General features: G+C 39.2%; 1 protein-coding gene across 1 annotated transcript in view; it reads left to right on the top strand.

Moving 5' to 3' along the window:
• LOC102867769 (chromosome unknown open reading frame, human CXorf22) overlaps positions 1-14,943 on the top strand; it is a 187,476-nt gene that overhangs the window by 54,200 nt on the left and 118,333 nt on the right. Inside the window, exons 11-12 of the mRNA XM_006881848.1 lie at positions 5,814-6,049; positions 13,399-13,588. Of these exons, the coding sequence (XP_006881910.1) occupies positions 5,814-6,049; positions 13,399-13,588 (426 nt within the window). The remainder of the gene's footprint in view (positions 1-5,813; positions 6,050-13,398; positions 13,589-14,943) is intronic.

Raw genomic sequence — 14,943 nt, 5'->3', positions numbered from 1 at the left:
GCTGCAGTCCTTGACCTTCTGCAGCAAGCACTTCAGGTCCTCTTTCTTTTCCGCAAACAGGGTTGTGTCACCTACATAATGCAGATTGTTGATGAATCTTCCTCCAATCCTGATACTACACTTCTCATACAGCCCACCCTTCCGGATAATCTGTTCTGCATATAGGTTGAAAATATATGGAGATAGGACACATCCCTGTCGTACACCGTTCCCAATTTTGAACCATGTAGTGTTTCCTTGTCCAAGTACAGGTTTTGAATTAGAACAATCAAGTGTTCTAATGTTCTCACAGTTCATCTCGTATTCGTTCATTAGTGTTCAAGGCCTCAAATCTGTTCCTAAGATGGTTTTTAAATTCACGTAGGATAGACTCAAGGTCAAATTTTGTATAGAACATCTAACAAAATTTTGTTCAGATGGAATGGACTAAAAAATAGAAGCATATTCAAGAGACCTTAAAATGTCATTTGTGTCATGTTAGAAGTCAATTTCATGATAATTTACATAATATGTTCAACTAGTTAAGATTTAAAACTTGCTTTCCTAAAGCCTGGTTTTCCTGAAATTTTACCTGTTTTAAATTTTAAAAAAAAATGGCAAGTGTGTCCATTCTGTTGCTCAGTTTCAAAACCTTATGATCATTTTTATTTCCCTCTTTTATTTCTTATATTTAGTTTCAGCATATTATTGTTGTCTCTACCTTTGATAATAGATCTCATCTGACCATTTTTAACCATTTTCTCATCTATTTCTCCAGCCTACACCTCCATATAATTTTTCCTGAATTGTTACAGTTGCCACTTAAATAGTTTATCTGTATCTTCCCTTGTCCTATTGCAATCTGACCTCAACTCAAGCAGTCAGAGCGATTAAAAAAAGAAAAGTTTTATGGAGCCTACACTTGTCCCTTCAAAAGCTTCCAGTGATTTCCTGTCACACTCAGAGTTTGAATATTTTCAGTAGACTTCAAGTTTCTGCATGATCTGGCCGCCATTATCACTGAACTTCTGCTACTCTCCTACATTCTGTTCCTTACTGTATTTAGAAGGAAATATTTGTGGCCTAGTGGCAAGAAGCTGCTTTGCAATCCCAGAGCAAAAGGTTCAAATCCACCAACTGCTCTGCGGAAGAAGGATAGTCATCCTCCTTCAAAGGATGGATTATACCCTCCTGTGTGATTAACTTCCTCTGAAAACTTGCCGGAGGGTCAGCCATGGGTTGATACTGACTCAATGGTACACAACAACAACAACAGCAACAACTGTATTTAGAACCGAAGCAAGTTTGTAGATTTTTCACCTTCGCTATTTGTGACTGTAATACTTTTCTCATGGATTTCAAATGACTTTTCCCCCTGACTCTCTTTATGTTGTTGTTGTTGTTATGTGCTGTCGAGTCGTTTGCGACTCATAGCGACCATATGTACAACAGCCCTAACTCTCCTCTAGTCTGTGCTAATCGCATTGCCTCTGGCACACCCATCACTATTAACCCCAGTCACTGAATTAATCCACCTCACAGAGGGTATTTCCTTCCTGCGCCGTCCCTCTACCCTACCCAGCATGATGTCCCTCTCCAAAGACCTCTCTCTCCTTACAACATGTCCAAAGTATGTCAGACGAAGCCCCAGAATCCTTGCCTCCAAGGAGTAGCCTGGTTTAACCCCCTCTGCGCTGTCCCTCTACTCTACCCAGCATGATGTCCCTCTCCAAAGACCTCTCTCTCCTTACAACATGTCCAAAGTATGTCAGACGAAGCCCCAGAATCCTTGCCTCCAAGGAGTAGCCTGGTTTAACCCTCTCTAGGATGAATCTGTTTGTTTTCTTGGCAGTCCATGGTACATTCAATACTCTTCTCCAGCACCACAGCTCAAAGGCGTCAATTCTCCTTCTATCCTTCCTAGTCGTTGTCCAGCTCTCTGATGCATAACAAGTGATTGCAAAGACCATGGCCTGTATCAGGCGCACCTGAGTCTCCAGAGAGACACCGTTGCTCTTGAGTACTTTAGAGAGGTCCGTGACAGCAGACTTTCCCATCGTGATACGCATTTTGATTTCCTGGCTGCTGGTGCCAAGAGTGTTGACTATGGAGCTGAGCAAACTGAAGCTGTGAACAATCTCAATCTCTTCACCATCCATTCTGATGCTACCAATTAGTCCAGTGGTGAGAATCTTTGTCTTCTTGACATTGAGCCTCAGTCCATACTGAAGGTTGCAGTGCTTGACCCTCTGCAGTAAATGCATGAGGTCCTCCTCAGTTTCAGCGAGCAAGGTTGTGTCATCTGCATAACACAGATTGTTGATAGATCTTCCACCAATTCTAATGCCACGCTTCTCCTCATAGAGCTAAGCCTCTCGGATAATCTGCTCTGCATACATGTTGAAAAGGTATGGAGACAGGACACATCCCTGGCGTACACCCTTCCCAATTTTGAACCATGCAGTGTTGCCCTGCTCTGTTCTGACGACTGACTCTTGGTCCAAGTATAGGTTTCGCATTAGCATGATCAAGTGTTCTCGGATTCCAATTCTTCTCAGAGTCAGCCACAGTTTGTTATGATCCACGCAGTCAAATGCCTTTGCATAATGAATGAAACACAGACAGACATTCTTCTGGTAATCTCTGCTTTCAGCTAAGATCCATCTAACATCAGCTACAATATCCCTAGTACCACGACCTCTTCTAAACCCATCCTGGACTTCTGGTGGTTCTCAACTGATGTACTGTTCCAGTTGTTTTTGGATAATGTTCAGTAGAATCTTGCTTACATGTGAAATCAATGATATTGTTCCACACTCATTTGGGTGACCCTTCTTTGGGATCGGAACAAATATAGATCTCTTCCAGTCAGTTGGCCAAGTGGTTGTTCTGCAGATTTCTTGGCACAGCTTGGTGAGCACATCCAGGGCAGCATCTGTTAGCTGAAATATGTCAATTGGTATACCATCTATTCCGGGGGCCTTATTTTTTGCTATTTCCTTCAAACAGTTTGAAACTCTGCCTTCATCACTATAGGCTCTTGCTCAAATGTTATTTCATTAAATTTTTCTGTGTCTGCCAACTCCTTTTGATACAATGACTCAGTATATTCCTTCCATCTTCTTTTGATACCTCCTGGATCATTTAACATTCTTCCTAAAGCATCTTTGATTATAGCAACTCGAGGTTTGAATTTGTTCTTCAGTTCCTTGAGCTTAAGAAATGCTGAACGAGTTCTGCCCTTTTGATTATCTGACTCTAGCTCCTCGCACTTTTCATTGTAATATTTTGCTTAGTCATTCCGTCATGCCTTTTGGAATCTTCTGTTGAGCTCTTTAGTGTCTTGAATTCTTCCTTGTGCTTTGGTTTCTCTACGTTCCAGTGCAATCTTCAGAGTTTCTTCTGACATCAATTTTGGTCTTTTCTTCCTCTTCTGTCTTTGTAATGACCGCCTGCACTCTTCCTGGATGATACCTTTAACATCCTCCCACAGTTCATCTGGTCTTCGCTCATTAATGTTCAAGGCCTCAAACCTGTTTCTGAGATGATTCTGAAATTCAGGTGGGATGAAACCTAGGTGGCAACCTAGGTAGAACTTTCAAGCATGAAAATACAAAGGAAGAGGAACAGTTGTAAGTAGGCACTAGTGATTGGAACATGGAATGTGAAAACCATGAATGTAGGAAAATTAGAAATTGTTCAGAAAGAAATGGAACACATAAATATTGACATACTAGGGACTGGAGAGATGAGATGGACTGGCATGGGTCATTTTGAGTCAGATGATCATATGATATATTATTCTGGAGATGAAAAGGTGAGGAAAAATGGAGTTGCTTTCATAGTTAAAAAAGAAATTTTTAGGTCCATCTTGAAGTACAACATTGTGAGTGATAGGATTATATCCATACGCTTACAGGGAAGTCCAGTGAACATCACTATCATTCAGATATATGCACCAACAACCAGAGCCGAAGAAAAAGAAATAGATGATTTCTATCAACTCTTACATGGTTCAAATTTGGGAAAGGCATACGCCAGGGATGCATCTTACTTCCATACCTTTTCAACCTATATTCAGAACAGATTATCCGGGAGGCTGGGCTCTATGAGGAGAAATGTGGGGTCAAGATTGGTGGAGGATTTATCAACAGCCTGCGTTATGCAGATGACACAACCCTGCTTGCTGAAACGAAAGAGGGCCTGAAGCGCCTGCTGCAGAGTGTCAAGGACTGCAGCCTACAATATGGATTGAGGCTCAATGTCAAGAGGACAAAAATTCTCACCACTGGACCAATTGGCAGCATCAGGATGGATGGTGAAGAGACTGAGATTGCACACAGCTTTAGCTTGCTTGGCTCCACAGTCAATAGTCTTGGCATCAGCAGCCAGGAAATTAAAAGGCGCATTGCCATGGGAAAGTCAGCTGTTAGGGACCTCTCCAAAGTGCTGAAGAGCAATGGTGTCTCTTTGGAGACTAAGGTGCGTCTGATACAGGCCATGGTCTTTGCAATCACTTGTTATGCATCAGAGAGTTGGACAATGACCAAGGAGGATAGAAGGAGAATTGATGCCTTTGAGTTGTGGTGCTGGAGAAGAGTATTGAGAATACCATGGACTGCTAGGGAAACAAATAGATTTGCCCTGGAGAGGGTTAAACCGGGTGGCTCCTTGGAGGCAAGGATTCTGAAGCTCCGTCTAACATACTTCTGACATGTTGTGAGGAGAGACAGGTCCTTGGAGAAGGACATCATGCCTGGGAGGGTGGAGGGACAGCGCAGGAGAGGAAGGTCTGGATAAGATGGAATGACACAATGACTATGGCAATGTGTCAGGTATGCCAGAGACAGTGAGGTGTGATTGGCACAGGACAGAGCAGAGTTTAGGGCTGTTGTTCATAGGGTGGCTATGAGTCGCAGGCGACTCGACGGCACATAACAACAACTTACAGTCAGAGATAAGATCGAACATGCAGTCAAGATGCTTTGATAATAATTGGCGACTGGAACACAAAAGTAGGGAACAGAGAAGAAGAATCAGTATTTGGAAAACATGGACTTTGGTGACAGAAATAAAGCTGGAGATAAAATGATTGAATTTTGCACAATCAATGTCTTGTTCATTGCAAATACTTTTTTAAGAGACATAAACGCAGGTTATACACATAGATTTCACCTGATGGTATGCATAGGAATCAGATCGATTACATCTGTGGAAAAAACCACTGGAGAAGCTCAATGTCAGCTGTGAAAACTAGGCCAGGAGCTGATTGTGGAACAGACCACCAATTACTCATATGCAAGTTCAAGCTGAAGCTGAGGAAAATTAAACCGAATCCACAGGAGCCAAAGTATGACTTTAATTTCATCCCACCTGAATTTCAGAATCATCTCAGGAACAGGTTTGAGGCCTTGAACACTATTGAGCGGAGACTACCTTTATAGCTACACACAAATTTCCCTCCCTATCAGGAAGACTTTTGCAGCCTTCCCTATATAAAATATGAATTGTCATGAATTTTCCTTCATTTGACCTGTCTTATCCTACTTTACTGTCTCTGTGGTACAAATTCACTCTGCAATGCAATATATTTATTTACTTTTTTTTATTGTTGATGTCACTCAATTAGAATGTGATAAAGCCCTTGAAAGCAATGATTTTGTCCTATTCACTAGTGTATACTCAAAGTTTAGATTAGCATTTTGATTAAGAAGATTCTAAATACTTGTTGAAGGATTGGATGAGCTTTCAGATGATGTTATTTGGTCTGAGAAAATGTATTTTGAAATCTATATAAATATATAATGCTCAACAGATAATTCTTGTTTTTACAGATGATCGATTTCAGAAATTGGAATTAGCATTGAGCGGTTCAGGGCTTCCAGTCGCACTACATTTTGATAACGGAAATGTCTTCCATTTTCCACCTTGTGCTATGGGAGACCAATCAAAGATTCAGACTGTTCTACGTAATCTATCTAAATATCTCCCTGCTAAGTACTATTTTCAAAAAACTGCACAATTTAAAATTCATCCTCAAAAGGGAGAAATTGGTGAAGGATGTAACCAGGTAAGACAATTATTCTTTGTGCTCATATTGCTTCAAACATTTTAAGTTCTGCTAAAATGCTAAATATATAAACAAATGTAGATAAAAACTATATTTATTCCCACTAATGTTTAGAAATGTTATCTCTTCTCTGTTCTAGTTATCCATACCTTTCTATTTAAACTCATGTTGTTGTTGTTATGTGCTGTTGAGTCGTAGACGACTCATAGCGACCCTGTGAACGAAAGACCTGAACACTTGTATAACTTTCCTTGTTTCTCCAAGTTCATAGATATTTAAACTCATTAAGAATGAAAAAAAAATAATTTGTTTTGCTGTTTTGTTTTATTTCGGTTTCTTGAGTCAACGTTTTTCTAAGTCACATTGATTTTTTTCAGACAACCATCCCTAGGCATTAATTATCATTGATTGATGCAATTAACTAATTACAATGTGTAAGCAAACTCTTATTTTATATTGCTATTCCCTACAATCACCATTTCTGTTAGTGCTATCTTGTGATGGGGAAAGTATTTAATAAAGACATTAAGTAAATAAGTTAAAAAAACATAGTACTTGCTTACACTACCCCCCCAAGGTAATACATGGATTTTAAGAATGTGAAAGAACAAACTGCATATGAGGTAATGATAGAAATGCGGAGGACAGAAGTTTTACTGGCATTTAGGTAGAAAGTTTGTCACAGGAGAGTGGTCTTGTTGTTATGTGCCATCAAGTTGGAACCAGCTCACAGGCAGTAAATGAACAGGAGGAGGTTGCCCATCCTTATCCTGTGAACCAGCTGGTCAGTTTGAAACATGTGACTTTGAAATGTAGTTTACCACTAGGTCATGAGATTGAGTAGAATTGTAAAACTCTAATCTGATGGTATTTAACTGATTTAGGACTTATACTGATGATGGAAATCAAAAGAGAAACTGTATTAGTAAAATATTTCCTAAGACACAGTAGACATTTGATATTATTTTTGACCTAGATCTTATCCTTATCATTTTGTCAGTTTAGGAATCAGGCAGGGAGTCATTTCCCATCATGGAAAAAAAAGACCCAATTCTCACTCTTCAGAACTCTAGGCACCAAATCCAAGATTGCTTTGATAAGTGCTCTCATCAAAGTGGCAAACCAGACAGTGTAAGATTTATCATAAGAGCTACAATAATTTAGTGTTGGTGGTATTCTTGGTTTCTAATGTAATGGTCTAGATTTCCTTGGCATTTTGCTAATTTTCCAAGTATTTTTTCTATGTTCTTGTAGTTGTTCACCCAGTGAGCAACAGATTTGAACCTTGCCCTACTTTTTTTTTAGTAAGATAATACCTTTTTATTTGCCTCTTTATTGGCTTTTAAAAAGTGTAAATAAAATTTTTATTTTATGCTGATTTACTTAACAAAGTTTGTATGTGTGTTTTTCACACCAGGTCTTTCTTATTTCCTTTACCTACCCCTCCCGCCACCCATCAAATTGTGCAACCTTATGGTTAACACCTGCCCCTCCCTATCCTCACCCCTCTCCTCCCCTCTTTCCCCCCTTGGATCCTCATACACATTCTACAATAATGGTCTTATACAGTGTCTTTATGGGACTGAGTTAGGTCACTTAGCAAAATTTTCTCCGGTCCCTCCCAAGTTAGATAGTAATTTACAAAATCATTGTTTCATCATGATGCATAGTATTCCATTGTGTGAATGCACCATAATTTCTCAATTCATTAGATTGTGACTGGACATTTGAGCTGTTTCTATGTTTTTGCAATGATGACTAATGCTGCTATGAACGTTGGTATATAAATTTCCATTTGTGTCTCAGTTCTTCTTGTCTCAGGGTATATTCCAAGAAGTGTAATAGTTGAGTTACATGGAATTTCTATGTTCAGCTTTCTGAGAAAATGCCAAACTGTGCAGAGTGGTCGTACTATTTTACAATCCTACTGACAATGTTTAAGAGTTCTTATCTCGCCACATCTTCTCCAACATTTACTACTTGTTGTCCTGTTAAACTTTGCCACTGCTATGGTAGTGAGATGGTAACTCATTGTGGTTTTGATTTACATCTCTCTTGTTGCCAGTGGCTCTGAATGTGTCTGTTGGCCATCTAAATATCTTCCTCAGTGAAAATTCTTTACATGTCTTTTGCCCATTTTATAATTGTGTTATCATTCTTTTTTTGTGGAGGCCCTACTCTGCCCTTATTCTACAGTATCCATCAATTTTGTGAATTGCGTACCATCCTTCCAATAAATTCACTTTCAATTTAAAAAAAAACAAAACTAGAGTGGATTTTGTTGCTTACAACTCTAAATTCTGTTACCCTAAATGCTACTGTAATTTTAATGTTCTTATTTTCTTTCTTCATACCCACTGATCTACCTAAAACATTATTTTATATTGGGTAAAATAATTTTGATAGAGTAATTAGTAAGGTACAGACAACAATAACAACAACACAGTATTCTGTTGACTCTTACAATGGCCCTTTGTTGAATTTCTGAGGCTATATGTCTTAACCGGAGCTAACTGCCTCGTCTTTTCCCAGTGGATTGGAACTGCTGACACTTTGCAGAAACAACTCAACTCTTAACACAGTAGTATACCAAGCCTTTTTAATAAAGTACAGGAGATAAAACATTGAGGAGTACTTTTAAAGACAGAGTCAATAACATAAACTTTGGCAGGAGAGAGACTATGGAATACACAGGGACCAATAAATGTTTAGGGAGCTTTGGCGGCTTAGCAGCAAGGAATTACACTCACCATTTCCAACACACATGAGCCCATTGCTACAATAAGTATGTCAATCCATCTTGTCAAGGATCTTCCTCTCTTATGCTGATCCTCCACCTTTACAAGCATGGTGTCCTTCTCCAGGGACTAGCTTTTCCTACCAATGTGCCCAAAGTATGAGATTAAGTTTCACCAAACTTGCTTCCGAGGACCACCCTGGTTACACTTTCTCCAAAACAAACCTTTTTCTCCTCTTGGCAGTCAAGAAATTGGCCACTAATGATCAAAGACTAGATAAGTTGTGAGAAGACATTGAGGATATAATCCATAAAGAAACAAAAAAGTCATTACAGAGACAAGAGAGAAAGAAAAGATCAAAATGTATATCGTAGAAGAGGAAATAGCACTAGAATTTCAAGGAAAAAAAGAAACAAAAGAGCTGATCAGAAGATTCTAAAGGACAGCTTGAGAAGGTAGAGCAAACTATTTAAAGAAAATGTGTTGAAGAGACAGTCAGAAAATCAAAAGGGAAGAACTTACATGATATTTCTTAAGATGAGAGAATGGAAGAATAAATTCAAGCAATATTAAAGGTTGCTATAGGAAAAATCTTGGATGATCCAGGAATTATCTAGAGAAGACAAGGAATACAGAGTTACTGTACCAGAATAACGGGTTGACACAGAATCACTTCAGAAAATAGCATACGATAAGAACCAATAGTAATAAAAGAAGGTGTTCAAGTTGCACTGAAGGCATTGTCAAAAAATAAGCCCCCCCCAAAAAAAATAAGGCCCCAGGAATAGATGGATTTCCACTTGACCTGTTTCAGTAAACAAATATGGCCTTGGACAGAATCACTAGTCTGTGTTAAGAAATTTGGAAGACATCTACATGGCCAACTGACTGGAAGAGATCCCTATTTATTCCTATTCCCCACCCCACAAATGATCCAATAGCATGGTGAATTATCACCATGGTGAAATTATCAAATCTACTGATGCTCTCACCAGTCTATGCTAGGAAATTTGGAGGATAGTTGTCTGACTAACAGATTGGAAGAGGCCCATATTCGTTCCCATCCCAAGAAAGGTGATCCAACTGAATGTGGAAACAGTTGAACAATATCATTACTATCACATGCAAGCAAATAACTGCTGAAGATCATTAAAAAATGGCTAGAATAGTACATAGATTGGAAACTGCCAGAAGTTCAAGCAGCATTTAGAAGATGCCAGGGCACCAGGGATATTATTTCTGATTTCAGATGGTTCCTGGCTGAAAGTAAATAATACCAGAAGATTGTGCATTTATGCTTTATTGACTATGTAAAGGCATTTGTCTGTGTGGACTGTAACAAGTTGTGGCTGACATTGAGATGAATGAGAGTCCCAGAGAACTTGATTGTGCTCATGCAGGACCTATACCTGGACCAGGAGGTTGTTGTGCAAACAGCAGGATAACACTGTGTAGTTTAAAATTGAGTTGTTGTATCAGTGTTGTATTCTCTCTCCATACTGATTTAATCTGTATACTGAGCAAATCATCCGAGAAGCTTGACTCAATGAAGAGGAGTGTGGCATCAAGGTTAGAGGAACACTCATCAATAACCTGTATTCTGTAGATGAAAAAACCTTGCTTGCTGAAAGTGAGGAGGACTTGAAGCACTTGCTGTAGAAGATCAAGGAATGCAGCCTTAAGTATAGATTGCATCTCAATATCAAGAAAACAAAGATTCTCACCATTGGACCAATAGGCAGTGTCATGATGGATGGAGAGGAAATTGAAACTGTCAACAGCTTCATGTTGCTTGGATCCACAACTGAAACCTTTGGTATGAGCAGTCAGGAAAATAAGGTTGCACTGGGAAAAATTGCAGTTAGGGAACTCTCTAAATTATTGAGGAGCAATTATGTCAGTTTGAGGACTAAGGTGCATCTCATTTGGGCCATGGGCTTTCTGATTATTTGCTATGCATCAGAGAGTTGGACAAAGAATAAGGATGACAGAAAAGAATTGACACCTTTGAGCTGTGGTGTTGGAGAACATCTCATGGAAGTCCAAGAGAAAGAACAGTTATGTCTTGGAGAGGATGCAGCCCGAGTGCTCTTTGGAGGCAAGGATGAAGCTTTGCCTCACATATTTTGGGCATGTTGCTAGGAGGGCCTATTCTGTGGAGAAGGACATGATGCTGGGTAGGGTAGAAGGTCTGCAAGGAAGAGGAAGACTCTCAACCAGGCGGATTGACATTTTGACTGCTACAATGGGATCTGGTGTGTGAGAAAGTGAGAGGACGGAACAGGATAAAATAGGGTTCAGATCTTTTGTCCATAATGTCAGTATGTGCCAGCTGTACTCGATGGCTCCTAACAACAACAACAACAACAACAACAACAACAACAACTGAACCTGCATGGATGGAATTAGAGATAAATTCAGGAGGTTATAGGACCAGTTTTAGATTGTGGAGGATTTTGGAATTTGGAATAAAAAGCTCACTGATGACTGGTGTTTTGGGCAATTGTTATAGGATTGGTTGGTTGAGAAAATACTTACAACAGGAAGATGTGGTGGGGGGAGGGTGGAGAGGAAAGAAATAAAAATTTTAAGTGGCCTAGAATAAAGTGGTGGCAGTACATATTAAGAGTGAAATGCTCATACTAATAAAAATTATAGAGATGAAAGTTGCTGTTTAAGAAACATGTGGTATTAAATATTGTTAGTTAGAGAATTGTTGATATTGGACTTTTCTCTTACACCATAGTAATTTCTCATCCTAAGAGCCTCAGCAGAGAATAAAAAAAACCCAATAGACAGAAATGTCTTAGATAGATTGAAGAAGTTCAGTGAGGGTTGTTTTAGATTGAGACTTCCAAATTCACAACCCGAGATGAGAATTCATGTGTAAGTTGTTTAATATGGAAATGCTCTTGATGGATTTTGGCAAGGGAGTAAAATTAAGTAATATAAAGAAAATAACAAAAGTGTATATTCAGAAAAAAAAGAATAAAAGAAACTCAACAAAACCAAAACCAAGCCACTACAACAGAATTGGTTTCAAACTCCTAGCTACCCTATAGGACAGAGCAGAATTTCTATATTTTATTTCCAAAGTTTTGTATCTTCATGGAAGCAAATTGGTACATTTTTGTAGGTGGTGAGGGGAATCCCACAGTAAACTATACCTGGATCTTGTAAAAGAACTCTGGCACATGAGTTATAGCTCACATATTCTGTCCTGAGTAAAGGAGTTTATTGCTTTTTATACTCAATTAGTTTAAAGTCTGAGTTCCTGTGACGTTGCAAATGTTTGTTACTAACCTAAATGTTAGTAGTTCAAATCTATCCTGTGGCACCAGGAAAAAAGGTTGAAGCATTTGCTTCCGTAAATATTACAGCCAAGAAAACCCTATGGAGCAGTTCTATTCTCTAACACATGGTGTTGACATGAATTGAAATTAATTCATTGGCATTGTGGTTAATGGCACTAGAAAGTAGGCAATAGAACCTCCTGAGCATTTCTGAAGGGAGCTCTGGTGGTCTAGTGGTAAGAAGCTGCACTGTAATCTCAAAGGTACTCAGTTCGAATCCACCAGCTGCTCGGTGGTAGAAGGATGGATGTCTCCTCCTGTGCCATTTACTGCCTCTGAAAATCTGCTGGAGGATCAGCTAAGAGTCTCTCCTAGAGAGAGTGAAATCAAGCTGCTCCTTGGAAGCAAAGCCTCACATACTTTGGGCTGTTGTCAGGAGGGACAAGTCCTTGGAGAAGGACATTATGCTTGGAAAGGGTGGAGGTACACCACATGAGAGCAAGATCCTGGATAAGATGGTTTGACAGTTACTGGGGTAATGGGAGCAGATGTTTTGGAAACAGTGGGATTGACTCAGGATAGGACAGGCTTCAGAGTTATTGTGTACAGGTCATTGTGAATTGTAGGCAACTTGACTGCCCATTGTCCACTAGACTAACGGTTTTCACAGCTACCATAATTAGAAGACTATTGTTTTTCAAAGCTACTGCGGCACTGTGGAGAGACACATAGAATTGCTGTTCGGTACAATCCAGTTGATTCTGAGTCACAGTGGACCCTCATGACAGAATTGCCCGATAGGGTTTTTATTTTTACATAACTCTCGAAGTTGGTGGGGTGGGTTTGAACTGCCAAACTTTAAATTAGCAGTCAAGCATTTAAATGATACACTACTAGGATTCTTTGAAATGGGATTAAGAAAAATTAAAACACTACACAGATTGCTGTTCTTATAGGTATACAGCCAGATTTTCTTGACCAAATTACCTCAGATTTTTTGCAAACTTTTAGTTAATGTACATATTCCTGGAAAAAGTTCGTTTTGACAGATTTAGACAATATTATCTTTCTTTTTATGGAGAAATGGATTATTGGAGTTCTTCACCTTTCCTTTTTCAAAGTATCATTGCTATTATTTGCTATTATTTTTAAAAGTTTATACAATTTTCCAATCCATAGTATGTTAAGTTAGTCAGTGTCATTTCTAAATAACTCCATGAAATTGTACCTTTCCTTGGTGTAGTAGAACAATTTGAATTTGCATTTTTGCCACTAACAATATATTGCTTTGATTCATTTTTGCTTCTTCTTCTTTTAGGATGTAATGTTTTCGTTTACTCCGCATCAAATTGGATCCTTTAAAGTGAAGCAAGTAGTAGAGGTTCATGGATTGGTAGTAGATGAACATTGTCAATCATTGAAAATGAAACCATTTCATTATATATATTTAGATTTCTATGGCACCTGCAAAGGTGTTGCCAAGAAAGTTGTGATGAAACTCAATCCTGGTATGCTATCATGAATACTCACTAGCACTGCTAAGATAGGAATTTTTATTATGTTAATTAATATAATTAATAACAATACATATTAATATATGAGATGTAGTCTTACCCAGTGCTCTCATCTTTTGACATGCATTAAAATCATCTGGAAAACTTTTAAAATTACAGATTGTTGACTCACATTACTTTGGTAATTAAGTAGGTCTGCGGTGGATCCCAGCAATATCTATTTGTAACAAGTTTCAGAAAAAACTGATGTTAGCATTCTAAGTATCTCCTTTTAATCCTAATAATAGCAATGTCTTATGACAGAGGTTTCTAAGCTATAATCTTAACAGGGGCACTTGGCCAGATCAAAGAGTATTATAGGGTAGCAGCTGAACTATTGTTCTGCCAGGATGCCTTCACACTGATCTATTCAACCATAAAAATAATGAAATATGATAATTCTCTTTTGTCTTATTCTTTCTATTTTTTGTTTGCATCTATAGTAATGCTGTGTTGTTCTGTACTGTAGAGTTGGACCTGACCCATAGTTGACTCTCTGGCGAGTTTTCAGAGGCAGTTAATTGCAATCATCTTTCCTTTTCCTACCTGAGCAGCTGGTGGCCTCAAACTACATGCCTTCAGGACTGCACCAAGTCAGAATAGACTCATAGCTGACTCTCTACGGGGTCAGAAGCAGAGCTCCCTAAATAAGTATTGTTGTTGTTGTTATGCGCCGTTGAGTCACTTGTGACTCATAGCAACCCTATGTACAACAGCCCTAAACTCTGCTCTGTCCTGTGCCAATTGCACTGTCTCTGACATACCCACCCCGATTACCCCAGTCACTAAATCAATACACCTCATACAGGGTCTTCCTCTTCTGCGCTGTGACTCCACCCTCCCAAGCATGATGTCCCTCTCCAAGGACTGGTCCCTCCTTGCAACATGCCCAAAGTATGATGAAGCCTCAGAATCCTTGCCTTCAAGGAGCAACCTGGTTTAACCCTCTCTAGGATGAACTTGTTTGTTTTCTTAGTGGTCCATGGTACATTCAATACTCTTCTCCAGCACCACAGCTCAAAGGCATCAGTTCTCCTTCTATCCTCCCTAGTCATTGTCCAACTCTCTGATGCATAACAAGTGATTGCAAAGACCATGGCCTGCATCAGGCACACCTTAGTCTCCAGAGAGACACCATTGCTCTTCAGTACTTTGGAGAGGTCTCTAACAGCAGACTTTCCCATTGGAATATGTCTTTTCATTTCCTGGCTCCTAGTGCCAAGAGTGTTGACTGTGGAGCCAAGCAAACTAAAGCTGCGAACAATCTCAATCTCTTCACCTCCATTCCAATGCTGCCAATTGGCCCAGTG

The sequence above is a fragment of the Elephantulus edwardii genome, unplaced genomic scaffold, assembly GCF_000299155.1.
Source record: "Elephantulus edwardii isolate Elephantulus edwardi_28Jun2011 unplaced genomic scaffold, EleEdw1.0 scaffold00016, whole genome shotgun sequence".
NCBI classification, from domain to species: domain Eukaryota; kingdom Metazoa; phylum Chordata; class Mammalia; order Macroscelidea; family Macroscelididae; genus Elephantulus; species Elephantulus edwardii.
The sequence above is the reverse complement of the archived record's forward strand: the minus strand, read 5'-3'. Positions and strand labels throughout refer to the sequence as shown.